The 27,808-nt window shown below is 48.7% G+C and overlaps 1 protein-coding gene across 6 annotated transcripts in view; it reads right to left on the reverse strand.

Annotated features, from left to right (window-relative positions):
* RNF144A (ring finger protein 144A) overlaps window positions 1-27,808 on the reverse strand; it is a 160,129-nt gene that overhangs the window by 45,429 nt on the left and 86,892 nt on the right. For all 6 annotated transcript variants that reach the window (XM_077958722.1, XM_077958723.1, XM_028832005.2 and 3 more), the window contains 5 exons: window positions 19,753-19,857; window positions 19,539-19,599; window positions 13,660-13,867; window positions 9,825-9,972; window positions 4,128-4,217 (listed from right to left, as the gene is read on the reverse strand). In XM_077958722.1, coding sequence (XP_077814848.1) covers window positions 4,128-4,217; window positions 9,825-9,972; window positions 13,660-13,867; window positions 19,539-19,599; window positions 19,753-19,857 — 612 coding nt within the window. The remainder of the gene's footprint in view (window positions 1-4,127; window positions 4,218-9,824; window positions 9,973-13,659; window positions 13,868-19,538; window positions 19,600-19,752; window positions 19,858-27,808) is intronic.

A 27,808-nucleotide genomic window follows, 5' to 3' on the forward strand; every position in this document is an offset into this window, starting at 1 on the left:
AAACTGGAACTTCTTTTTTTTTTTTTTTTTTTTTTTGAGACAGAGTCTTGCTCTGTTGCCCAGGCTGGAGTGCAGTGGCACGATCTTGGATCACTGCAACCTCTGCCTTCAAAGAAAGGAAGAACTGTTAGGTGTCATTAGAGAGGGGGTATTACTCCTGTCCCTCCCTAAGAGAAACAAAAAAAGTCCTTCCTGTCTGCATGGGGACGAACAAGCTCCAAGTCATCCCCTTCCACCTTCTCCTCACCGGGAGCAGAATCAGAAACTAAAGCAGCTGTCATGGTCCTGGGACAGGGACACAGCAACCCTTAGCTCCCTGCCCAGCCCCAGTGAAGTTCTCCATGTGTAGAAAGCTGCCGAAGGCATGACGACCACTGGCCCTGTGGAGAGGACTGCGAGTCAACACCCACGGCCAAATGGGTCATTCACGATTTTGCCCGTGCGCTACTTCCAAAGATCATTGTGTCCCAGGCACAGGACTGGTGCCAAAGAGGTTACAAAGACGAGCAAAACAGGTCTCTGCTCTCAAGAGCACTTTTTTGTATCCTAAGAGATCAGACACAGATGAGCACTGGGCTGTGACCGCAGTAGGGTGGGCCATGTGGGGGGAGGGCTTCCTGCATGACAACCAGGCACAAGTGACTTCGCGGAGGTCACACCTGGACTGGGTCACAGAGAGGGCTGGAGTGTGGATGTGCAGAGCTGGGCAGGAACAGGAGAAGCAGAGGAAGACAGTGAGGAAGACCAAGGTGGCAGCAACAGCCGGGGCAAAGCAGAGAGGCAGGGAGAGCACGGGCGCTGCAGGTCAAAGAAGTTCAGAGTGAGCCTGGAGGAGCAGGGAAGATGTGGCCGCCAAGACCCGTGCTCAGGCTGTCCCAGGTAGTCAGAGCACTGGGCCTTTGGCAGCTCCTGGGCACGATGGCGTGAGGATATCCGACTGCCAGCCCCAGCTGAGGCCCCAGCCAGCAGCCAGATCAAGCACCAGAAGCATGGGGTGCGGGCCTGCAGGGGCTCCTGCCCGGCTTCAGAGCTGCCCCAGCTGACGCCACCTGGGCCGCACGTGGGCTGCCTTCGCTGAGCCCTGTTCACACCGCAGATTCCAGAGCAAACTACATATGAGGATGGTCAGCCTGAGTATGTGAAAGGCGTAGCACCCAGCAACAGCCAGCCAGGGTCCCTGTGGAAAGCACTCGCTCTCACCCGGAACTCACCTTCTCTACAGGGAAACTGCCAGAGTTGGGAAATGGTTTCCAAGTTCTCACCAAGCTGTGACTCAGTTTCTGCCAACGTACACACAACAGCATCCACTCACACGGTGGCTGGGCAAATGCCGGCCACCCTGAGTCAGCACCCAGGCAACCCCTACCTACAGCCCAGGGCAAACCAAGTGCAGGGGAGGAACGCAGCCTCGTGGCAGTTTCTGTGCTGTGTGGGGAGGTGGGCATAGGTGTCGTCATGGGTTGAATCGTGTCCTCCCAAAACAGTATGTTGAAGTTCTAGCCCCTAGTATCTCAGAATGTGACCTTCTTTGGAAACAGGGTATCTGCAGATGCAATCAAGTTACCACGAGGTGATTAGCACGGGGCTCAATCCCGTACCGCTGATGTCCTGATACAAAGGGGGGATTTGGACACTGACGGAAGACGGGGTGAAGACGCACAGGGAAGAGGCAGCCGGAGGAAGACGGAGGATTGCAGCGATGCATTGATCTGTCCAGGAATGCCATAGATGGCTGGCAAACCACAGAAGCTGGAGGCGGCCAGGAGGGGCTCTCCTGCAGGTTTCAGACCAGGCAGCGCCCTGCTGACACCTTGATTTCAGAATTCGGACCTCCAGGACTGAGCCAATGTGTTTCTGCTGTTCTGAGCCACCCAGTCTGTAGTGCTTTGTCACAGCAGCCAGAGCAGATCTGGAAGGGGTGTGGATTCAAGCCATGCAAGGCCAAGGGCAGAGAAAACAGTCAGAGGAGCTCAAACCAACCTTCTAGACCAGAGGGCAGCACGCCATGGCCCTTGGGTCAAATCCGGCTTCATCATCTGTTTCTGTTTTGTTTATCCATACAGCTTTACTGAGACATAATTCCCGTACCACGCAATTCAGATATTTAAAGTACACATTCAATGGTTTCCAGTGTGTTCACAGAGTTACGCAACCATCGCCACAGTCACTTCCACCTGCCTGTGTAAACAGTTTCACTGGAACACAGCCAAGGTAACTCACTGACGTCCCGTCGGCTGCTTCTGTGCTGCCAGGTGGAGCTGACGGTTGCAGCAGAGACCTACGGCCTGCGAGGCCAAGCATGCTCAGCATCTGCTCTTTGATGGGAGGCGTGTCTTATCCCCCGCGGCGGACGCCCACACGCTTTGCCACATGGTTGGCATTTGAGGTTGTGCAGGAAGTGCCGTTGTAGGTGGACCTTTCCCTCATCCTGGCGACTGCCTCGAGACTGAGCTTCTCCATCTTTTAGATGAGGCTGACACACCTGCCTCAGAGGCTCTCCTGAGAAATGTCGTGAATGAGTCACAGACTTGAGCCCTTCACGCCTCGAGAAGCAGGCAGGGAGCAGCAGCCAACATGCCTCCTGCTGCTAATCCCTCAGCAGCTTCCCACAAACCCAGCACAAGATCCAGGGTTGCTCTGTGGCCTGCCAAGCCCTAAAAGGGTCTGTCCCTGTCATCATCTTTGACCACCTCCCCATCGCATCACCTCTAGCTGATTTACTCATCATCTCTGACCACCTCCCCATCGCATCACCTCTAGCTGATTCAGTCATCATCTCTGACCTCCCCATCACATCACCTCTAGCTGATTTACTCATCATCTCTGACCACCTCCCCATCGCATCACCTCTAGCTGATTTACTCATCATCTCTGACCACCTCCCCATCACATCACCTCTAACTGATTTACTCATCATCTCTGACCACCTCCCCATCACATCACCTCTAGCTGATTTATTAGGTTCCGTGTGCTTGCTGGTTTATCATCTCTGTCCCTAAACAGAACGTAGGCCCCGTAGAAGGACGTACTGTCTCACGCACCACTGTATCTCCAGCTCCTAGAGCAGTACCCAGTGCATAGTAGGTGATAAATATGTGTTGAAAGCACACGTTAATATTAAGCAACACGAGGGTCCTTTATCAACTCCAAAGGCTGCACAGGCATTACTACCTAGGGCCAGGGTCCCCAACCTGTGGGCCATGGACTGACTGGCAGTGGTCTGTGGCCTGTTAGGAACCAGGGTGCACAGCAGGAGTGAGCAGTGGGGGGTGGGTGGAGCAAATGAGCAAAGCTTCATCTGTATTTACAGCTGCTCCCCATCGCTCACGTTACCGCCTGAGCCCCACCTCCTGTCAGATCAGCGGCAGCATTAGCTTCTCATAGAAGCACAAACCCTGTTGTGAACTGCTGATGCTAGGGATCTAGGTTGCACGTTTCTTATATGAGAATCTAATGCCTGATGATCTGTCCCTGTCTCCCATCACCCCCAGATGGGACCATCTAGTTACAGGAAAGCAAGCTCAGGGCTCCCACTGATTCCACATGATGGTGAGTTGTAGAATTGTTTCATCATATATTACAATGTAATCATGACACACATAAAGTGCACAATAAATGCAATGTGGTGAATCATCCCAAATCCGTCCCCCTGCCCAGTCTGTGGAAAAACTGCCTTCCACAAAGTGAGTCCCTGGTGCCAAAAAGGTTGGGGACCACTGACCTAGGAATTTTTCCACTCCTTCCTTGCTATCCATTCCTGTTACTCCCTTGCTTATCTCAGGGCCTCAAGAGAAAGCTCTTTGTTAAGTGCTAGGCAAGGATTACCTAAACATGGTCAGTAGATCATGACCAAGGCCATGAGTCCCATGCAAGCGATCTGAAGTCTGATGCTGAAGGCCCATCAGACAACGAATGTGATGCACGTTGACACTAACTTTGGGCCAGGGCTTCCATCAGGATAACCCTATACCAGCAAAAACCCAGCAGGAAGCACATCTACTAGCTCTTTCTATCCAGGAGACCTTTGTCCTATAGGCAAGTCTGGAAACACTAAAGATACACACACACACACACACACACAGTCTCTCTCTGTCTGAGATCAAAGTTCTAGGTGAATCACCTCCTACCTGTGTCCGATGCCAGATCACAGATGCCCGGGAGTGGCCCAGCTTGTTCCGGCAGGGTCCCTTATCATAGTGTATCAGAAGGAAATCATCCTGTGAGGGGCAGAGACAGAGACAGCGTGAACGAGCGGTCCCTGCTCAGTTCGGTGTGTATCACGGCCATTGATGTACTTCTTCTCCTATGCTCACGATAAGTGGAGACATGAGGGAGGTGACACAGGGAAGGGCGCGCACCCGGGAACACCTGGCCACAGCCACTGCAGGCCCAGGCTACTCCTCCCCAGGGCCTCCCTTCATCACCCAGTAGCCCTGGACAGCACAGCTTCGGGCTCTAGAGGGAGCTTTGGAGCACACTTCAGGCCCAGCCCAAAGAAGGGCCTCCCCGCACAGTGGCTGGATTCTGAGCTTGTGGGAAAGAAGGGATCTCGTGGGAACACAGGGCTACTGAACACGCAGGTCACGGTTGCTCCAAAGAGCTCCTGCTGGCCCCGGCTGTGTGTAATTCCACCAGAGTCCCTCTGCCCTGGCAGCTTCCTGCTGCAGTGACAGGGCTATGCCCGGGATTGGATGATTTTCTTTGTTGCTGGCCCATCCCCCTCCGTCCAGTCAGGCTTCTCACCTAGAAAGTGCTTCCTCTCCACTTAGGCCACTCGATTTTTCTCATGATTCAAGATCCAGCCCGGGAAGCACTTTCTATCTGCATCTTCTCACACCATCCTGAGTGGGCAGTGGCCCTCTGCACTCCGGGCACGCCCGTGGACGCCTCCCTCCAGGCGTCCTCCACCTCACCTCCATCTCCTGGGGCTGGGACCCTCACACAAGTTGCTCTCTCCGTGTTCCCCAGCTCAGCGCTTGGCACCCAGATCTCAACGACTACCCACGGGCATGAGGGGAACGGCATGTCTATACCCAGCCCTCTGCGCCTCCAGGACCGGGAGGCGCTGTTTTCCATCCTGATCAGTGAAGGAGATGGTGAGGCACATGGCACCAGGGAGGCGCAAGCCTGCTGATTCATTTACCGAGGCTGTAAATGACAGCTGCTTTTTCAGAAAAGAGCAAATAAACACAGGGCCCAGTGTGCCTCAGGGAACAGGAAGTCACTCTTCCAAAAAACAGGAGGAGCAGGACAGGGGTCACGGCCTTCTGCTCCTTTCAATCAACTCTGGTAAGATAGTTTGGGGGATGCATCCGACCTTCCTCTCCTTGTGGGGAGGACACCGGCTTTGAGTTTGCTGATTTTTGGGGTCAAGCCTCCTGGTGTCTGAACGTACAGTGAATGGAGGGCCATCAAATCCTGGCTGTTACAGGTGCAGTAGCAGGAGGCTTTGGCTGGGGCCTGGGGTCCCAGCTACCACTGTCCGCCTCGCTTCTGTACCTAGACACCTCATCTGTGAGGGGAAGGGCAGGAACAGGCAAACACAAAGTCACTCTGGCCACACCTTTCTCTTCTACGAGGCTATTTCTGTCCACCTCCATCACTGTGAGCTTTCTCCTCCTTGAACTCTTAACCGAAATTTCCTTTGTGCTGATGTTAATTCACACACCACTGAGATGAGCTCATTCTCCATTTGTACGCCTCCATTTTCCAGACTGCCTCGCGCAATGTCTGGCACTGTGGGCTCTTTAAACGGTTTTGAATTTAAACGTTTCTGAAACGCAACTTAAACATTTCTGAAACTCAAACCAAATCCTGTGTACTACCCAGTTGAGAAGTGGTTACTGACCTCTTCCAGCAGACACGGACAAGCCTGGCTGCACATCCGAGTCACCTGGGCAGCTTTTGGAAGCTGAAGATGCTGACTCCGAGGTCTGAGGCAGGGCCCAGTCCTCAAGCTCCCTAAGTGATTCTGATCCATCCTATCCTTGGGAAGCACAGGCCTGTGCGGGAGCCAGGCCCCTGATCTTGGTACACAGGGGCCGTCGTCTGGGCCTCACCTTATCTTTCCAGCATCTCTGGCCAGGCCACGTATGAGTTCACATCCTCCTTCATCGTGCCCAGGTCTTTGGTGGTAACCTGGCTCAGCACATTCTGTCCTCCCTGGTGAACAGACTCACTCAGCCTTCAGGTCCTCAGCTACCCCGTGGCCTCGAGACCCAGTAACCTCCTGACTCCTCCTTGGGGCTGACAGGGACTTTATACCCTTAGCCACGCAGCCTCCTTCATAGCCTTGTGTTCTGATCATGCCTTACGGGGCTCCTCTGGGCGATGACGAGCTCCTCAAGGTCAAGAACTTCACCCCCCACCCCCATCCCCGCCCTCATCTCACCAGACCCACATGGGGTCTAACGGAGCAGAGTTGCTGACACACAGTCAGATTTCATGAACAAAATGAATGCTTATTTAAAAAGCACTTTTCTTATCCCCTGATAAAAGCACTCAAATATGGTTTTACAATATAGAAATGATTGACTTGTGATTTTTAATTTCCTGATGAAGCCCTGGGGCTTAGCAATCCCAGGAGCAGCAGGAACGGGGATCTATTTCTGTGGCAGGGAATACTTTCCTCCTATTGTTCAGAGAGAAGTTCCATTCACCTCCAGGGTGAGACGAAACAATGGTGCATGCTCCGGGAAGCTGCAGTCCGGGAGAGGGCTGGTGAAAGCGCAAATGCCCCAGAGCAATGCTAGCCCCTTCAGCTTTAAAATGTCCACTGGAACTCTGCCTTGACACAGCCTGATCTAACGCAAAGACGTGGTTTTTAGAGTCTGAAAGATCAGGGCTGGTTCCCTTCCTTACTAGTTTGAGAAAGATAAACCTCTCTGGCCTTCCTCATTCCAACTCACTGAAATGCTGTGCGTGTTAAGGGAAGCAGGTATCCAGAGCAAATTATAGAATGCTGATCTGGAACAATCACCTCAATAAACATCAACTATCTACTGCCAAAAAATACATAAAAGAAAGAAACGGCACATGTCCCTTTCTGCAGTAAATAGCAAACATTGGGCCAGCACTGATCGCTGAGAAGCAGTGAGGATTCAAGGGGAGATGGGCTCGGCCAGGGGCAGATGAGGAGAGGGAAGCAGGGGAGGAGAGGGAGTAAGGACCTCGATGGGGAGGAGGCGGTCTGAAATATTCCTAACTCCTGGATGTCTGCATGTGCCAGAGAGCACGCTTGGGGGAAACAGGAGAGAAAAGCTCCATGGAAAGCCCTCCTCCCTCCTCTGAGTGCTCTTGGCTGGCTTCAGGCAGTGCATTTCCGTGCTTGTCCTAAATCACTGTTAATGTCTTCGGTAAAGGGCTCCAACAGCAGACTCCCCTTCCTTCACATCCGCTTCCTCTGGCCACAGGGTCATTTTTCTTCATGTACAAAGAAAACATAGGAAACCGTGCACGGCCATGAGGATGATGCCTCCGATGGAGGCAAAGCACAGCCTGGTTCCTCTCCATCCACAAGAGGCGGAACCTGCTTTAGGGTGGAGCTGGACAGGGAGGGCCTTCCTCAGCGACTAGAGCAGAGAAGACACACTCCTGTGCTGGAAGGAGAAAAACAGCAGCTTCCCTCCTCGTCCCTGTCACTTGGTCCAAGCAGCCTGAGGAAACCAAACTTCTGTCAGTCCCTTTCTAACGCAGCTCCTAAATGACCCGCAAGGGGCTCTGTGACAAGGGGCAGGAAAGCTGACATTTCACTTTCTTCCTTCTTTAAGTTACAAAGAATAATAAATTGTGGGCCAGATATTAGATATTATATCATAACTCAATGATCAGTTTTCAAAAACAAAAAAAACTGGAATACAGTAAAATGCAAAAATAAATAGATAAATAAATAAGACCTTGAAGGCCCTAAAAAATTTGGTAAGGCTTCAGATGTCACTCCACAAATCCCCTTGAGGACGTGAGCTAAAGAAAACTCATCTTGTCACGCGGATTCATTAAGCTTGCCTAGGAAGTAAAAATGAAGCCTCAGGATAGAAGATGGTGATATTTTACCCAGATTTGGTCAGCCACATCAGGTTCTACTATTAATTTAGTAATTCAAAATTCATAAAGAGACAACAGGCCTTTAAAGGAACAATTCCAAAAGCAGCAATCTAATTTTTTAAGGTAGCCTTTATATTACAGACCTGTTATCATACGTAATATTCCATCTCAAAGAGACACTCATTTTCTTCTAGATAAACCTCTCAGCCTGTGCTTCATTCCACTTTGCCCATTGGTCTGAACCACTTCTCCTTCACCTTGGAAGCCAGAGGTAACCCATCTCAGCCATTGGGTGCCACGTTGAACGGCTCTGAGATAGCCCCATGGTATGAACGCTTGCCCAGAAACACTGGTAAGAAAGAACAGTCTCTGGACAGAAGAACTGCTAACATGGGAAGCATGGACTTGTTCTGACTGCCACACACTCCCATAACCCACTTTATTCGAATGAGACCTGAATGGCATAATACTATAATTGGATGGACTGGATACATTCATCCTTGCTGTGCAGAACAGACATAAATATGTCCCTTCGTGACACACGACTTCATTTGCTTGGACTGTCCTAGCTACAATGGTTTCAATAGATAAGTAGGTCTGCTATTTAATTATAGTTTTATTTATTTATTTTTATTTTTTGAGATGGAGTCTTGCTCTGTTGCCCAGGCTGGAGTGCAGTGGTGCCATCTCAGCTCACTGCAACCTGAGCCTCCCAGGTTCAAGCAATTCTTATGCCTCAGTCTCCCATGTAGCTAGGACTACCAGTGCATGCCACCATTGTATTTTTAGTAGAAATAGGGTTTCACTATGTTGCCTAGGCTGGTCTCGAACTCCTGACCTCAGGTGATCTGACCACCTAGGCCTCCCAAAGTGCTGGGAATGCAGGCATGAGCCACCATGCCCTGCCTAATTATAGTTCCTTTAAAAGTATGCACCAATAAACTCTTCTAAACTAAAATCATAGCTTCATCATTTTGGCAAGATGCCCACGCCCTAATATGGGCAAGGAAGGAGAATGAGAAGTGAAATAGCTGCAACCTGTGCATCAGGCCTCAAAGCTCCAGAAAAGCGTGGGCCTGGGAGGTTGTGCCTTCCTGTCAGGGACACGGCTCTTGCAGGCATACACAGAGTGGTGTGTCTGAGACACATTCAGGCAGAGCACATGTGGGAGAAGGCTGCCATATGAAGCTAGAACTCCCATTCTGCCAGAGAGCAAAGGGTTTGCATGTTTTCCTGCCCTGTAGATGACATGAGTGTCAATGAAGTCTTAAAACTGGCCCCAAGCCCAATAGCTCCCCAGCCCCTGCTTCTGTCTGTCCTCACTATCCTGAACACCAGGAAGAAACCCTGATCAAGAACCCAGGAGCCAAATCTGGTGTACCCTGATTTTGGATTTCCAGCCCCCAGAACCATGAGAAACAAACGTCTGTCATTTAACCTGCCTCATCTATGATATTATGTCAACAGCAGCCCAAACTGACAATGGCAGTCCCTGCTTAGACAAAATCTATGATCCTAAAACCCCTTTAAATCCCAGGCTGGATCCTGAACCTCCATGAAGTGTTTAGGCCCCAGAACCATACGAGTCACAGAGGCTTCGGTCACCGTGGCGCTCATGAGTTAATGTTTTCCCAAACCCAGGAGAAACACCAAACAGTGTTCCTTCGCTGTTCCACAGGAGTAAGCACCAAGCTCTTTAGGAAATAGCTGGTCTAGTTTTCTCATTCCAAATCTAAACCTCAAAGCTAAATGCGCAAGGTGACATTGAAGGCCGTACTCACGTCCAGAGACTCCAGGCAGTACCAGCAGAAGGCATGCTTGCAGTTCTTGCACATCATCTGGGCGCAGCCTTCGTCTCGCTCGATGTAGACCCTGCACTTGGGGCAGCGCTTGATGGGCGCATCGTCCTCTTCCATTTTGAACGCAGCACTGTGGGAGAAACGCCATGAGGACCCAGCACAGACAGATCCCACAGGAGACCCAGGAGCATCGGCTATGCTGGAAGCATCAGCTCCACTTCACAGACTGAGTTCTCTTGGTATTAGATGAAAACAAAAAACAAAAAACAAAGAACCGGAAACTCCAGAAAAAAAAATTAACCAAAACACTGTGAATCAGCCAATTTGAGTTAGGAAAAATTAAAAAAAAAAAAAAAACCAGCAACATCAGCACGTATCTAAATTTAGAGATATTATGTATATAGACAAAAGAAAATACAGCAAAAGGCTTATTATAACGGAGGTATCTGAATAATCATGTTAAGGTCAAACAGTGTCTGCTTAGTCACAGAGCTGTCTACTTTCCAAAGGGTTGATATAAATTGTATGTACTTTGCTGTTAAAAGAAAAATAAATAAATGTTGCAAATGCACACACATAAACACACACCGTTCATTTGGATAGATCCACCTGGCTCTTCTTACAAAATTGTTTTCCTCAGAAGTTGGCTAGGTCTGCAGTGTTAGCACAAAGGGCTTTAAGCTGAGGTCAGGGTTGGCTCTGCTACAAACTAGCTGTGAAGCAACTCTCCAAGCCCTAGTTTTCTCATCAGTGTGACCGTGAGAAAAGATTCCGTGTGACAAGAGCACAGTGCAGGGCTGCAGCTTTTATGAAGTGCTTGATAAGGGGCAGCAGTAGTTCAATGTTGCTAAGAAAGATAACACAGACATTAGGTATGACTCACCTCATGCGGTTAAGTTTTAAAAGATAGGTAAGAACATTCATAAAAGCATCTGAAGGAATAAATGATAAACTGTTAAGAGAAGTGATCACTGATTATGGGGGTGCATTTGCTGTATTGTTGAACTCGCTAAGTTAAACCAACATCAGCAGGAGAAAATGCATCCCTCCTTTGCAGTGAGCAGCTTTTTCAGAATTTAACACATTTGTGAGTATATATTTACTGAAGTTGAGCAAATTCTGGCATTCTGAGTGCATTCTGGCTGAAGGATCTCTCACAAGCTTCCTAGTCAATATGAGCATTAAATGTAGTTTCACCTTAGTATGAGCTGTCTGATGATTGGCAGTGAATAATCCTCCACTTGGGGTGCACATTCCAACTGAACGTGACTGTTTGGTCCATTAGTAGAAGGCAACAGCGTAAAAAATAATGAGAGAAGCAGTATGTCCTCCTAATTAGGAGCACAGAGTCTTGAGACAGACAGATCCTAGCTGTGCTATTTATATCTTATGTGTCTCAGTTTCCTCGTCTGCAAAACAGAATAAGGCTAATAGCATCCATCTCTACAGGCTGTCGTGAGAATTACAGAGGTTGCACATGTTAAGCGCAGAAGCCAGCACATAAGTACCAGGCACTCAATAAACAGTAGCTATTATTAAGAACTGTTACTGAAAGATAACACAACGGTCACTAGCTCAAATGCTTCCAATTTAAAAGCAAACTGCAGACCAACCTGGCCACGCAGAATGTGATGAAGAATGAACTAAGGTTGCTGCAAGGAGCAAATGAAACAGCATATGTGCAAATGTTTCCAGAGGGATCCAGCACACAGCCAGCTCTGAGCAAACCGTAGCCCTGGCCTCCTTCTGAGAATGACTTTGATTTTGCAAAAAGCTGGAAGTCATGAGACACCGAATCTGGTGATCGAGGTTGGTTTTCAGGTTGGATAACATTGTTTTGGTTTGAAAGCCAGGCGTCGCCTTAAAGCTAAGGCACCAGTTTTCTCATGTGACTCACAAGATGATTTTGAATGAAACGGCAGGAACACCATGTACAGTGTCTCCTGGGGAGACATTTCAAGATGAAAACAGTTAAAATATGCAAGTTCTGGTATACTGCGCTATGCATAAAATTTTGCACGATATAGACAATGGTTTTCAAATATTTCCTAGTATCTGAGTTGGATTTAAAATTATTACTAATAACATTTACTGTAAACTCATTATAAATGCAGACAAGAGTTTTGACAGTTTAATCACAATCCACATGTGGCCCAGCATCTTGAAGGGGCGGGCAGGTGATGCTAAATGAGTGAAGTGGTCAAGGGGCTGGATAAAAACATGGGTGAGGAGAAGATTTAACCAAAAAAAAAAAAAAAAAAAAAAAACACCCTCCAATACGAAAACTAGCTGAGTGTCTTCTCACTTATAAATGGCAGCTGATAGGCAGCCTCAGTTCCAGGGGGACAAGAAGGAGCGTGAGGACTATGGGGCTTTGGCCCAGGAGGTGCCCCAGGCAAGGGCCGCTGCTCTGCTGCACTGGCTGTCAGCAGGGGGAGGCAGGCTCGGAGAGGCTCAGGATTCAGATTTCCCAGAGAAGCCAGAAATTCCAGTTTTTATGTGACATCTTCTGATTTTTAATTATTTCCACAAAATGAGATTTCTGAATTTTGATTTAGATCGCCTTTGGAGAATAATTTAAATGAGACTAGAATGTCACAGATAAAGAAAACTAAATCATCAGGCTCCAAACACTCACCAGCCTCCATCTAACGTTTTGAAGCCTCTAAGATGCCAAGTACAAGTGAAGTATAAGTACAAGTGGTTTGTGCTTGCAGCTGCCTGCCTGATGTGGGCTGCTCAGAAAGGCACAGGCCCTGTGCGTCAGGAGCTCAACCTGATGGCAGAATCGGCCCTGTCAATGGAAGAACTCCAATCCAATTATGTCCAGGGTTGTAACAATGCAGACAATCTCAGGGGGAACACAGAGGGTGGAGGCCCCAACCCTGTCCTGGGAACTGGGAAGCTTGAGAAAGGGATGTGATCTCCACCTGAAGTGTGGCAGGAGCCCCCAGGGAAAGGAGGAGGGCGGAGCAGGGCGCTCCAGACACAGGAAGAGAGGTTCGCCCGGAAGGAGACCAGGGGTGTGTGGCAGGGCCCCTGAGAGGGTCTGGGGCTAGAACAGGGCACAGGGGTCACGTGGAAAGGAACGGGAGTTGCGGACAGTGGAATGCGAAGAGGGGCACACAGGGAGCAGCTGGTGAGCACACCCTGGGGAGGGTGGTGGGCAGAGTGGCAGCTCCTCTGTGAGGATCCTGGACTCAACAGGAACAGGGTCAAGTGTCTAGTGGAACCATGTGACCTTGTGTAGGACAAAAAGACCTGGATATGATCAACTTCCTATGCATCAACCTACGAAATGTCAAGGTACAGAGCACAGTGAGGCAGCATCCTCCTGGGCAAACAGCCCGACTATGGCTGCAGGGGAGGCTGCCACCAGCGAATGTCTTCCCATCCCCTTCCGGACAGTATGTATGACTGGTGCACCCTACTCTTGCTCTGGTTCCTGTACCCCCATTTCAGATCACCTTCAACACAGTGAAGTCTTGGAGAAACTTCAGGTACTGCAGGACTTGCAACCCTTAGAAGTCACAAACCATGCATGCATTTGTCATTCTAGCCGAGCCGTGTTAAGTGTGGTTCTCACACACCTTTCGATTTCCAGGGTCTCACACAGTGCCTGGTACACAGTTCTCAAAAATAAATAGACATACAAATAATGACAGGCTTGAGTGAGGCTCAAGAGGTACAGTGTGTGTTAGGGTTGACTAAGCCACAGCCACTTACACTGTAGCAGCACTTTTAGGAAGAAAAATGCCTGCCTGCTTCTCCTGGCCCACAGCCCACGCCTTTGTGGCAGAGTGTGTACAAAGGGTACCTGGTCTCCCCGGGAAGGAAGGTGATCGGCATGGTCTCCGGGCAGCCCTGGCCAGGGTGCCAGCTGGCTTTGCAGGTGGAACAGAATTCCATATGGCAGGCTTTGCACTGCACTGGCTGGGGGGTCTGCAGCCCCACGTCCTGGAGCTGACACACAGCCTGGCAGGTGGACGCTGGGCACCAAGTCCGACAGGGATCAAACAGCACCTCTGGTATAGGGAGACAAAATGGGCAAATCAAACTTAAGCCAGAGGGTCATGTGGGCTTCAGAGGAAGGAGCCCCTCAGTGCACGGACAGAGAGAAACACATCCAGGTAATACAGCCAGCACCACCAGCCCCAACCGAAGCACTGCCCAAGTCACCCTTCCACCTCCACCTCCCAACCTCTCCCTTCATGCAACAGACCTCCAGACACCCCAGGCATCCCTCAGGAATGCTGCTCCTGTCCCTGGAATGCCCTTGGAGCCCTGGGTCAGCCCTGCTTGCCTCCGGGACTCAGCTCACAGCTCAAAGGCCTCCACATTCTGGAAAGCTTGTCCCACCTGCCTGTCAGGTTTCTCTGAGCAACGCACATCGTGCTAGCTCATCTGCCTCCCGTAGGGGACAGCTTTCTGAAGCCGGGCCCCTGATGGCCCGTGTTGGGCACACACCCAGCACCAGGAAAACGCTGTTAGAAGACGGAAAGGAAGAGGGAAGAAGATGGCTGGATTATTCTTCTAACCAAATAGTTCACCTGCCTAAGATGGCCTCCCCTTCTCAAATCCAAGCCATGAGTTAACTACGGAGTGAAACCAACCCTTCAAGGGCCAGATTTTCTCTCCGAATCACAGCGCACATTTCTAAGAGCCCAATCTTATGGAATTGGCCAAGAAGCTTATTTCTAAAAACAGGACACCTTGACACATCTATTTCTTCACATCCTTGTCCAAAAATTACATTTCTTTAAATTACTGGCTGCCCTTTGTAAGGAGACTGGTTGTTCATTTCATCTTCCCTCTTGTCCGGCATGACGCCGAATTCTCGATGAGGGGCCACCCCGGGGAGAAGGCAGGCTCTGCCAGAAAGCTCTCCGAGGCCAGTGCAATGTGGGCTATTTCCAAAGGCGTTCTGGTGGGCCACTGGTTTCTAAGTTTTCAGCGGGGCTCTTCTTGGGAAGTCGTCGTCTGTCGGGACAACTGAGTTTCAGAGACGACTTGAAAGGCGATGACAAGTCCTTGCAAATGTCCGGGCCCTGTGACTGGCAGCCGGGCAGCTCCCGCTCACCTGCATCACACATGGGATTCCTCTCACTGGAATCCACAACAGGCTGGCACCACGCGTGGACCAGGACTTCACCTACACGCATTGCCACGGGACCAGCAGCAAATGAATGACAAATCACCAGCTGGGTGTCCTGACGGTGCACACGCATATGTACGTGTAAGGCTCTGTGTGTTTACATGTTCCCCCAGCACACGGGGAAGCCAGATTCAGCGCTCTAGAAACCATCTTGTGTAGGGTCTAGCTTTAAACTAATCTAGTCATCTAATCCCGGGGCTGGCAAACTTCCTCTGTAGAGGGTCGGATAGTCATCATAGAAGTCGAGGACCAAGTTGTTTCTGGGTTTCTGTAGTAACTACTGGGTTTTTGCTGTTGCAGCACAAAAGCAGACACAGTGACCTGGAAATGAATGTTCTAGCAAAACTTGACAGCAGCAGGCCACTGGCCGGACTGGATCTGGCCCACTGGCCATGGCAGGCTGACCCTTGATCTCATCTGGCTGCCCCCTGCCTTTTTTTTAAAGCGTGAATTAATCAACAGCACAAAAACCGTCCGAATGTTAGGGGTGGTAGAAAATTAAGAAGAACTTGATAATAATGAGGAACACTGGAGGTCAGGAACAGGTGCTCTACTTTAATTATCTTCATTAGAATAATCTAAAATCCCCAGGGTGCTCCTCACATTGAGTGAATGGACACATTTAGCTCTTCTCTTACTTGTGGATAGTTTCTGCATTTGCTTTCCTAAGAATGTTCCTAGCTGTCAGTTCTGACAAGTGGCTTTTTGAGAAAATGTAGTTGTTGTCTGTGGGTCACCTGTGTGGGGGCAGATGCCTGGCGCTCCCCTGAGCTGAGGGTCCACAGCAAAGCAAGGAGGGGCTGCACGTGCCGGCCTGGGGCACCGAGCGCCACACTGAGCAGTGAGGAGGAAACGCCAAAGGCTCAAGGCAGCTGGCCTGGGTCACGCTCCCATCCCGTACCTGCGATGCCTCCAACACCTCGCTGCCTGCCGTCTGTGCATGCTGTGGGGTGAGCCCAGCGTTGTCCCTGATGAGATAGGAGGCCCGTGTCTGCCCAGCCCTGCAGGAGGATGCAAGTGCTCTGTGCACTGAACAATACACTGCGCGCGAAGAGAAATCCTCGCTCACTCTTTGCTCTCCTCCCATATAGCTCTGGGGCTAGACCCAGAAGGGCAGTGCTGCCTGCCAGGGACCCTTCCGTCCCACTGTTGTCCCTACCCCTCCTGTGCGGTGAGGAGCTTCTGACATCAGCAAGGAGCAGATGTCCCAAAGCTGGGTCTCGGTCTCTTCATGCACGTGATGGTCATGCACCGCCTCCTGCCCAGCCTACTGGCTCAAGAGTGGGAGATGCTATTATGCGCCCCCATCACGAAAGGCCCCCCAGGACAGCACGCAGGGGAGACCTGGCTAAGGTTTCCATGGGAACGATTTAAATCTTATTAGTTTTGTCCTCACAGAGCTGTGACTTGGCACTGCCTGTCCTCATACGGACAGATTCCTCATCGAAAAGGTCAGGGACAAATGGCTGCTCAGACTGCTGACTGCAAACGTGCTTCCTGTGCTGCCACGGCACGTCACATCCTGTGAACACGGCCCCAGGCTCAGGTGTAGATGTCTATTAACATTCTGCATTATCCTCCCCATTATCCTCCCCAACACGTACTACATACGTGTGTAGTGTATGAGACATATTTTCAAACAGAGCAAATAATATATTTTTGGCACACTGGAGGAAACTAATGTTAATTCTTATCTCCCAGAGGTGTATTTATCGCAGATTAATGAAGCGGGTCTCTAAGAACTCCCTGCTTAAAAATGCCTAAGACTTTTTAAAAAGGTGACTTTCCTTTTAAAACAGTTTCCTTTCAGAAGCACATGACAGATGACAGTGCACCCAGCATCCCCTCTCATCCCTGCACTTACTACCCTGCCCAGCCGGGCTGCTGCCTGGCGTGGGGCTGGAATGCTGGGTTTGATCCTACTGTGAGATGGTAACATTTTCAGGTGTTGGCTCTAGTCGGGCCTGATTACAGGTGGATAACCCGTTGTATTATTTAATCTCTCTGAGCTTTACTTTGTTTTAAAAAAACAAAACAAAACAATACATGGTGAGATTTGACGTCAGCATTCACTTGGCCAGGCACTGGGCTGGCAGTGGGACGTAGGCATGAGGACCCACAGTCCTGTCTCTGGGACGGCTGAGCCTCCAGACAGAGGAACGTGTGCAGGAACGCCCTTAGCACAGCACCGCTGGGTCTCAGAGGGGCACGGGCGTCGAGTGTAGCATGGAGAGAGGGGTCCACACCCCCTCACTCAAAAATCTGTCCCTCCCCAGACTCTGGAGTGAGCCAGTTGTGAGGAGGTGCTCAGAATGAAAACCCAGCTTCCTGGCCCCCTTCCCTGGCTTCCTGCTTGCTCCAGAAGGGGAGACATGGACACTAAATCCAATGTCTCCTCTGTTACATCAGAGGAGACACTCTAAGACTAAATGCAGACAGTGTGCGCAATATGACCTAACCATAGAACTTTCTGGTAACTAAATGTTTTCAGAAAATCATTGAACTGTCTCAGTTTTCTTCCAGAGCATCCTCTACTTGACTAGATTTTAGAGGCACACAGAAATCAAAATTTGCTTTCTGATCTTGTCTCCAAACTCTTTCAAGGTGCTGGCTATAATCCATAGCTATATTTTAGCTCTGACATTCTAACATTTTATCTAGACAGGTCTTTTATTGTATTAAGTCTGAATACTTAAAAAAAATACTTTTAACATAATGTTAGTACAATGTTTTAAAGTGAGAGGTTTGAGAGATTTTTTTTTTTAACGGAAGCCAAGTTGGCTTCATGTTTATGCAAAAGGAAAAAAGATTTTTTGACTAAGCCAAAGTACTAAAGAAATAACAGTTAAAATTATTAGGTTGGAAAATGTACCCAGCTGCATTTTAAAATTAAATTCAATGTCATAGAAAGTTCATATTCTTGTAACGCAAACAACAGCCAGTTTCTGTCAAGATTCTCTCTGGAAAATATTCTCAGAAGAGCCTGAAAGTCTCAGAAATCCAAATTAATCCGTTTTATTGCTCTACATACTGACTTTTGTACCAAATGACATTATATTAAAGCTATAAACTGCCCCAAAGCAAATGATATACGACACTTAAATAAACACACTCTTGAAAACAAATGGCAATGCCATGAAAAATCCTGTTTGAGTCTTTTTTAAGTAGGCTACATATTTTTTTTCTTTCTTATTTTTTTTAAAGACAGGGTCTCGATACATTGCCCAAGCTGGACTTGAACTCCTGAGTAGCTGAGACTGCAGGTACATGCCACTGGGCCCAGCTATCTCTAGCATTTCTTTTACACAGCAAAAATATACAAACAGCAGGTCTCTGCATGCAGCTAAACTGGGAGTCTCTGGATATTGTCCTCTGGTCTCGTCTCCTCTGCCGTCCACTCCCCATCTGGCCATGCTTTCACGTAAGCCCATCCTCCAGGGCTGTGTCTCAGTAGTGAGACCCTGTTCAGGTCAAGAACCCGAGAATCCGTGCAGGGAGAGGGAGAGCAGATGCCAGCAATCCAAACTCAGAATCTGTCTGCAGGGTCCTCACGATGATGTTCTGCATAAGGAGTGTCGCTTGCACACATCTGTCACTCGGCTCTTTAGCAGATGAGCCCGGGGCCCAGAAGAGATATGAAAACAAAGCCAAATAGAGTCCACAGACCCTTTACGGTTTCATTGCATGAGCCCGGAGTACTTCAGAGAGCAGAGCTAAAGACCTCTCCTGGACGTTCCACATGGCTTAATGCTTTGCAATATGATCCTGAGAATCATACTCTGCTCTGTGCGCACCTGCCACACTGCTCTCCCAGAGGACCCCTGGGTCTGCATCAGGCCTGCTCCAGCCAGGAGGGCTATGCAGGGCCCAGTGGAGAGCGCATGACGAAGGGTCATGGGATGTGGTCCCAAAGCACCCACTATATTTAGAAATCAGGGCAAATCAGTTAGCCTCTCTGGGGATTCGTTTATTAGATAATGACAAATTAGCTTTGCAGAGTTGTTGTGTCACTTACTGGGATAAGGGACTTGATTATTCATTTAGCACCTACTATCTAGGCCTGTGTCCAGTGGTGAGTAAGTGCAGACAGGACAGCTACCATTGGACTGTTGTTAGGACGGGGGTTACTGTAATTTCTGCTATGCCTACCCTCATGACTTCCCTCTGTGACTTTGCATTTTTTAAATTCTGGGCCAGCCCAAGAGTTTAGCCCTCAAACTCTTAGGCTTAAGCTGGCTGAAATCTAATACCTCATGAGAGCCATCATCTTTAAACCTCCCCCAGGAGCCTATAAATCCCTATAAACAAATTGTGTTCCATAAATTCTTCCTGCTACCAAACAGATCACTAGACAAGGTCTTCAAACTGTGAGCTGTTCAGAGAATCCAGAATGTCAGTTTAATTTCAGAAGTTTAGTTTACATCAACTTTTTAACTCCTATCAAATGCTGTATAACCATATCTACCAAAAGAACTCCCCACAAAATTATCCACATTCATACATTACAGGAACCATAACTGGCAGACATATCAGGCACCTACCTCTTTCAAATTGTAGCTTTTTATATCTTTGCATAATTTCAGCTGCAACCATGCACTCAATCTAAGGGAAAAAAAAATGCAAACAAGAAAGATAACAAGCTGAGGGCTACAATATAATGCAATGTACACCCAAACAAAACCCACGTTATTCTGACAAGTTCAGCTGTGCACACTAGAGCACATCAAACAGCCCAGTCTGTTCAATTGCACATGCCTCGTTCTCCTGTAGGTGGCCCTGTTTAGGGCAGGCAGCATCTGGGCAGCTAATTGCGGTTTCTAATCCTTCTTTGATCAAGAGCTCAACATACTGTTTCAGGCACTGAAAGAAAAACAGAGAAGGGTCTATAAACATCTTTACCTCCTTAATGCTGAAGAAATCATGATGCATTAAAAAAAGGACCAAGAACATTGTTGCATTATAGTTTAATATTTTCACTGTCTAGCCCATAGCAACCAACAAATTCGAGGTTTCGAGGTTTTATTCATTCAATAACTATTTATGGGGTACCCATTCTGTGCCAGGGACTGTATGCTCAATCACAAAGCTAAGGCTATGGGTTAGATCCCCGCACAAAACCTCAGCAAACACAAGAGCCAAGAATTCTAAAAGCAAGAAGAAAGGCTGCAAGGGAGGCTGGGAGGTAATATTTCTCAAGTGCCTATGAGGTGCAGCCACTGCATTAAATATTTTATCTCCCACTGTTTCACTGAAGCCTTAGAGCATTTTTACAAGAAAGGTATGACTGTTCCATTTTTCATATGTGAAAACTGAGTCAGCAAAGAAGGAAGTTGCCAACTTCCACAGATAGTACCCAGAGCCTCGATGTGAACCCAGGTTTGCTCAGACAACATGCTCACGTTCTCCCTGCTGAGAACCCAACTGTATTTGGCATTCCTCACTCAGGGTGCCTCACTTACCTGGCAATTACTCACTATCTACCTTACCTACTTGGAGGCCCTGCTTAAAGCCTGAAGTAAGTCAAACAAGAGGAAGTGAAGGAAACGAAGTAGAGTTAACATAAAAGATTCTGTGGTCTTCACTCCTGCTTTACAAAGTCTACTAGTCTTAGAAATCTAGTGTTCCCTGAAAAGCATATTATAAACAGCAATGAGAAGAAACAATATGGCCTTTGCCAGCTAGGCTCACTACCAAGAGAAACTAAATGTAGAGCTTATATAAGAACTCAAAGAGCATAGAAAATGATGTAAAATCCCACAATGGCATCCCCAAATCAACTTCAATCACAGTCCCAGTATAATTAAAGTTCATATTAGCAATAATATGTAATATTACAATACCATTATTAAAATATAATAGCAATTAATCGAGAAAAATCCATACGCTATGTTTGCTGATACCTCCCCGCAAAAATGTATAATCCATTTTATTACAAGAACGCATGATCATTACTAATGAATGGGTCTAAACGGAAATCCAACTGCAATTCCTTCTACCTCCATGTTTAGAACAAGTCTGTTAATCTCTCTCTACCATACTTATTTTCCTGCTCTGCAATTTAGGGTGGTTTAACCTACCTCACAGTGGAGTTGTAAGAATCTCAGGCAAGGGAAAAAGGTTAGAAGAATAACAGAAAGGAGTATATGCTTGATATATAAAGAATAATTTGATCTAAACTGGTAATACTCCCCATCCTAGCAAAAGAGAATATTTCATTCACTGAAGACTCCAGATTGCAATTTCTTTAAAAAATAAAAATCAAGGTCATCCTCAGAAAGAGCCACTTCCCAAAGCTTTTCTCAAGAGCTACAACTTCAAGTGCAAATTACAACGTTGGTGGCTCCACACTGAACCCTGTGTTCCAGCCTGTGTTCTTTTGATCTGCCTGGGCTCTGATGATTGCAGTGGCTCTGAACTGAGGTTTACACAGATAATCCACATTTTGCCAACCTAAGGTTTAGGAAGACAGTTCCCAGAGTAGTGAGTATGGGCTCACTACTCCAGGCTTGGAGTTCTACGTGAGACTCCAGATGGCAGAATTTTCAGAGATGAATTCATTAAAACCAATGCAAAGGCTTTTCTCAGAACAAGGGAGAAGCAGAGGATGAGCAAGAGAGGAGTCACACCCAGCCTCCAGCAGGGCTGCAGCCTGGTCCTGGGTAGTATCCGCCGACATGTTAAGTGCCAGTGGCGCTGTGGACTACTAGAGTGGTGAACCATTGTAACAATGAGCTGGACAGTTGGCAGATCAGTGGAACTTTCTGTTTATGACTGGGTGCCACATGACAAGGGAGAAAGACTGTAGGCTTCAGAGCCAGACAGGCTCAATCAATCCTTGTCCCTCAAGTCAGAGTTTGGGCAACAGCTCCCTTGACAATAAAAACAGAATGCCCATCTCCCTGCACTTTTGTGACAGTAATCTATGAAAGCACCTGGCATAATTCCTGGTAGACAGCACCAGCTACGTAAATAGTGGCTGTTGTTTCTTTTTTGTCTACTTACGTGATATGTCTCTTACAGTTATAAGCATTTAAAAATCCCAAAACCTTGGCAACAAGATCATTATTTTACTTTCTATTATGAAGTTTGTCTAAATTGGGTCTCTGGAGGATACTGGAATGCCTTAAACCAATATACGATGCTGGAGACTCTCAGAATATTGTGCAGATCAGCATATAATGATAGAACGTGACTCTTCTAAGAAGCAAAATACAACAATTAAAACCGGCATGAAGCGTACACCCATATGCAACAAGTAGTGAGTCATGTCTGGGTTTCAAAGCTACCCAAGAGTGAGCATTATGTGTCATCAGGATGCAGCTATCTGTGCAATTTGCAAAAGGATTATGTTCTGGGAATATCAATTTGTTCACTATATAAAGAGAGATGAGGTTCCAAGCGTCTGAGCTTGCATCCATCAAAAACAAGCCCAGCTTTCTTCCAGATATAAAGTGGGTCATGACTCACAAGCTATGGTTTTCATTCTAATTGCAAAAAGATGTCTTGACATGAGCACAAAAATAGGTAAACAGAGAAACTTCTGTAAAATACACAGCCTGAAAGCAGACACTGACACATTTTCCTACTATTGCACTCATTATAGTAGTCAAATGCTTTCTAAGTCCTAGATTCTATGTGAATCGCATTACCTATGTTAGCTCATTAAACATGCACAAAAGTCATATGGTGTGTTACCACGCTCACACGACAGATGAGAAAACCAAGGCTCAGAGACATTAACAACAGCTCAAGTAGAAGCACTAGGGCTCAAACCCACGTGTGGCTGGTTCCAAGGCTGGTGAGATTTTATGTCTGTTTTAAATTTTTTGCATACTTATTCCTCAATTGAAAACTTTTAGATGAGCCAGTTTAGAGATCTAACATACAACACGAGGACTAACTTTAATACAATTGTATTGTATCAGGGATTGCTGTTAAGTGAGAAGATTTTAGCTGCTCATCACCATAAAAAGCAGCTATGTGAGATGGTGAATATGCTGGGCTGCTTCGCTATATGACCATTGTATTATCTATATGTATCCCATAATACTATGTTGTAAACCTCAAATACAAACAATAAAATTTATTTTTTTAAAAAAAGAACTCTTTCAAAAGCAATCATTCAATATGTATTTTCTGTTTACCTCATAAACTTTTTTTATAGACAAGGAATCGTACGTACTTTAAAGGGGCATAGTGTCAGTCAACCCCGAGAACATCTCCTTTATATGCTCATGCTGCTGCAAACACAATGATTCATTTGCAAGGCTGCAAATGCGATCAAGACCCACACAGCCCAGTGTGGAGGAAAGAGGCGTGCAGAGATCATCATCACAATGCACTGTGCTCCGTGCTCTCCTGGGGCCACTTCAAGGGGACAGGGAGGCTCTAACGGGCCAGTACATGGGTAGAGAGGAGGGGTCCCCCCTGGGGGGGATCAGGGAAGGCTTCCCAGAGATGAAAATTTGGCCAGAGGGTCAAAGGCATTGCAGGAAAAAAGGGATCAGCCACACAGAGGGAAGAAAGGGGGGTAAGCCACAGAATGTTCCAGGAATTTCATTTTCCACTTTGGTTTCCAACTCTTTGAAACCTGATGAGGAGACAGCACTGCTGATTTGCTAATATACCTCCGGTGCGTCACAAGTTTCCTGCCAAGGAGAAGCGGCCACGGAGAAATATCTGCCTCGCCTAAAACTACAGCAAGTCTGATTTTTGTCTGCTTTTTCACACGAAGGCCTGTTGGCTACTGATGACCCTACAAGCAGGAGAAAATGCCCAGAAACTGTGCTCAAAGGTGCTTATCTGGGATCCACGATTTATGAACACAAGCATTACATGCAGGCAGGTCCAAACTGAAGCAGCAAGAGTCCCACGAACAGTGGTTGGGAGCAGACCCTGGAATCACAAGGCTGCCTTGAAATTACAGCTCACCCACTGTGCAGACATGTGGGTCTAGCATGGACCTTCGTCTCCCAGTGCCTCCCCTTCCTAATACTGTGGGATAAGCTTGGCGGACAGAAGGACAATCACTCCACAGCTCCAGTGCCCCGGAGACAGTGGTGCTCTGGCATATTGCTCACACGCTCTGCAAGGCTTTCTCTCAGCCTTTCTAGAGCCATCAATAATCCATGGTCTGTTGATGTTTCTCCTCTAGTCGATGGTGAATTCTTTGAAAGCAAGATCTATTAATTATTTATCTTTCTATTCCCATACCTAACAGAGTGCTGGCAAACAGCAAGGGATGAATCAAAGCCATGCAGATACAGCGTGGATGGAAGGACACAGAGATGAGTAGAACACCCACAGAGTAGCCAGACACCTGGCAACACCTGGCTGTAGTTAAGCAGGCTGGAGGCATGACCCCCTGCACACCTTCCCTTCTGAGGACAGCCTCATGGGAATCCCCCTGGCAACTCTCACTGGGTGGCCCTGGGAACCTGGAGCGAACTGCCCAGCAAGCTGCACAGTACGTGTTCTGGCAAGGATCACTTTCCTCAAGGATATGGGAACGTGACTTCGCTCACAAGCTGAAGAGTTCAAATTATAAAGTTTGCTTTTATAAAGTTCTTGGAAAAAAAAAAACAAAACAAAACCCAGACTTTATGCATAAAATGAATGCTCTCATCTACATGAGTTCTCGCTTCTGTCGAGCCTTTAGACCCACCGTCTCCCATGCTCTCGCCACAGCCTTGGGTGGCGCGCAGGAGGCAGGCGCTCATGATCAGCTGCTTCAGGTCGCGATGGGCGTGCTGCTCCCCTGCGCTACCTTTCTCCCAAGGTATCTAAGACTAAGGCCCTTCAGCTGCAGAACAAGATGATGATCCTGCTTTGCAGGGGGCATCCTTGCTGGAAGCGTGGATTTTGCCCTATATAAAGTAGGGCCCCGGCAAATACTAGTTTTTCTTACCCCTTCAGTGTCCTCCACCTACTTAACCTCATTCTGCCCATGCACAGTTTCCATCGTCAAAGAGTCTTCCAGCATGCATGCTGTGTGTGGGTCCCCTGTCACTCACGTGGAGGGTGAGTGCACACCTCATCTCCTGCAGTGTAGATAAGGCCAGGGGTAATGCCTCTGTGGTCCTGTGCGGCCCTCACAGGCCCTCACACGGTGGCTGGTGACTGCAGATGCCCAGTGAAGATGTGGATGGAATGATTTCATGTGAAATGCTCTCTTTCAAGAACTCCAGGTGGGAAGGTAGCAGTAGCAAGGCTGTCACTTATCTGGGATTCTCAAGTCCACTCAGCAGTTAGCACTGAGCACCTGCTTTTGTGGGAAGGCATGCAGGGACCTGGCGTGGAGGCCAGGAGGATGCCCAGAACCCTGGCTCCCTGGCCATCCAGAGGTCTCAGGAGCAAGGCACGGCCGCAGGGCTGGAGGCGGAGGCTGTTTATTCCATCTCCTTATACAGGGAAGAGACTGCCCCTTCGTGTTGAGTTTGTCCAAGAAAAGCAGCAGTCAGGAGAAAGAGAAGCAGGCTCCACCAGAAGGGGTGTGCTCAGGAACAGCACCTGGCCCGGGGGGACAGGGAAGCACGAGTGCGGTGGGCCGGGAGGCAGCAGCAGTGCTGAGCGCAGTGCAGGGCTTACTCTTGCGGGCAGTGGAAATCGCACTGTGTCGGGAGGGGGCCTGTGTCATCCACGGCTGCCTGATAAGAACCCACTCGGGGCAGGGAGGCCAGTGCGACAGGTCAGGCCATCGGTTCTCAATCAGGCCACTGTGTCAGCAGGGCTTCGGGGAAGTGTTTGTGAGGGGACAGCTGGAGGCTAAAGTGACAGGGCACAACCTGTAGCTGGACCTGCAGCTACGCTGCGATCTACAAAAGCCACCAGAAGCTGGACGTTCTCGAGGAGGCTTGCACATGTGACCATGCACCCGCTGCCAAAAAGGAGGAAGGTCGCTCTTTGTTCTCACAGTTGCCGGTCTTGAGGTCTGGGTGGCAGCCAAAGAGGCAGTGATAGGATCTGAAGACTGAGACCAGGGAGCCAGAGGCAGGGCAAGACTGGGGTGACAGCCAGGAAGATCTGGCTCTCTAGGGACGCCACTGGGCGTATCCTCCCCCTCGTCAGCCACAAGGGGAAGACACTGACGTGGAGGCTGTGCTGTCCACTATCTCACAGGGACTAGTGAACTGTCCAGCTGCCTTCCCCTCACCTCTGGAGGCAGTGCTGGGCTGGCGGAGAGGGAAGACCTCGGAGAGAACGCATGTTCCCTCCTTAGCAAGGAGCTCGCTCCTGCAACCTCAGCTTCCAAACAAGTTGCAAGAGAAGCGGTGGTGTGGGCAGCGCGGCCCGTTTGTTCTATCTGTTGAATATGGAAACCCGGATTCACAGAGGAGCAAAAATGCGTATTTCACCCAGCCACGGCTTCCTCACGAAGACCTCCCAGTGGAACAGCACAGAGGCAGTGTGGTAGCAGGGTGTGCACACAAACAGCACCAACATGAGGCAGGAACAGGCAGAGACTCGACCTCTCTGTCCCTTCAACAAATATTTATGTACTCTGCACCAAGGCTGTGACATTGGGTGAAAGGCATACCATGGCTTGGCAAGTGTACTATGTTGAGGGTGCTTCAAAGCTGAGGCAGGATGATCCCCGGGTCAGACTCCTACTGGAGCTGGAACGAGTGTGTCTGTGAAATCGAGTGTGAGCGCATTTAAGAAGACCTGCGCAGAAGGGGACACATGCACAGAGGGCTTGAGAGGCGAGTGTGAGACAACGTGAGTAGGCGTGCAACTGCTCAGAATGTGTAACAGCAGAGGGTTAAGTTGTAATCGTGTGACACTTTCTTAATTCAGCCTCTGTTGGGAAGATCTGAATTTTCCAGACAACTGAAGATCATTCCAGCCCATCGTGAAACCGGAAGTTTTATTTGTCTGCTCTTTACCGCTTGTCTAAGAAAGGGCTGGGGAGACTGATAGGGATCCTGCCAATATTGGGGCAGGGTTGAGGATGCTACCTGCTGTCGGTCCTAGACAGGCCTCCTGGAAGAAAGCACTCAGGAGGGTTTTGGGGTGAAGAGTCAAATCCACAAAATGGGGAGAGAAAGCAGATCCCAAGGATCCTTCCCAGGTAGGAAGAAGGGGCAGTGTTCTGAGAGGGAGGGAAGGCGCTCTCTGACCTTAACTGGGGCAGGGTGTGCAAAGGTGTCCAGAGTGGCCCTTCATCCCTTGGCTCATTTTCTGAGCAAAGCCAATAACAGGAATCAGCATTTTCTCAAGGACCCTTAATAGACACCAAACGTCTAGTGCAGAGACAGCCTGCTTCATGGCATAGGCCCATGCTTGTCACCAGGACCTGTGTTTTGAGAAGGGACACCCACCTCCTCAATGTCAGAGGGTGGAAGAGGGTAAGGAGTCCCACTTACATTAGTGTCTATTTCAGAGAATATTGTTGGACTGGCAGGCCACAGACAGGGAAGCGAGGATGGGAGGCTTTCAGGATGTAGCCATGGAGAGAGGACAGAGGCTGCCAGCCTGGTCCCAGAGGTCCCAGTGAGTGAAGGAGGCAGTGAAGGGGCTGGGGGACAGGGTACCAGGACCCACCTGTGAAGACCAGCAAGGGTTGGGGTAGCAGGGCCACAACTCTCCTCTGAGGCCAGTACAGGCATCGGAGGCAGGAGTCACAGGGCCCTTACCCTCTCCTGCCCTCTGACACTGAGGAGGCGGGTGTCCCTTCCCAAAACACAGGTCCTGGTGACACGCGTGTCAGTGTCCTGGGAGCATTTTGCAGTACAGGCTGCGATCTTCTGGCTTGCCACTTATCCTGTGTCGTCAGGTTACAAAGTGTCATTTCTTGTTAATTGTGTAGAGA

This window comes from Macaca mulatta, chromosome 13 (assembly GCF_049350105.2).
Source record: "Macaca mulatta isolate MMU2019108-1 chromosome 13, T2T-MMU8v2.0, whole genome shotgun sequence".
Classification (NCBI taxonomy): Eukaryota; Metazoa; Chordata; class Mammalia; order Primates; family Cercopithecidae; genus Macaca; species Macaca mulatta.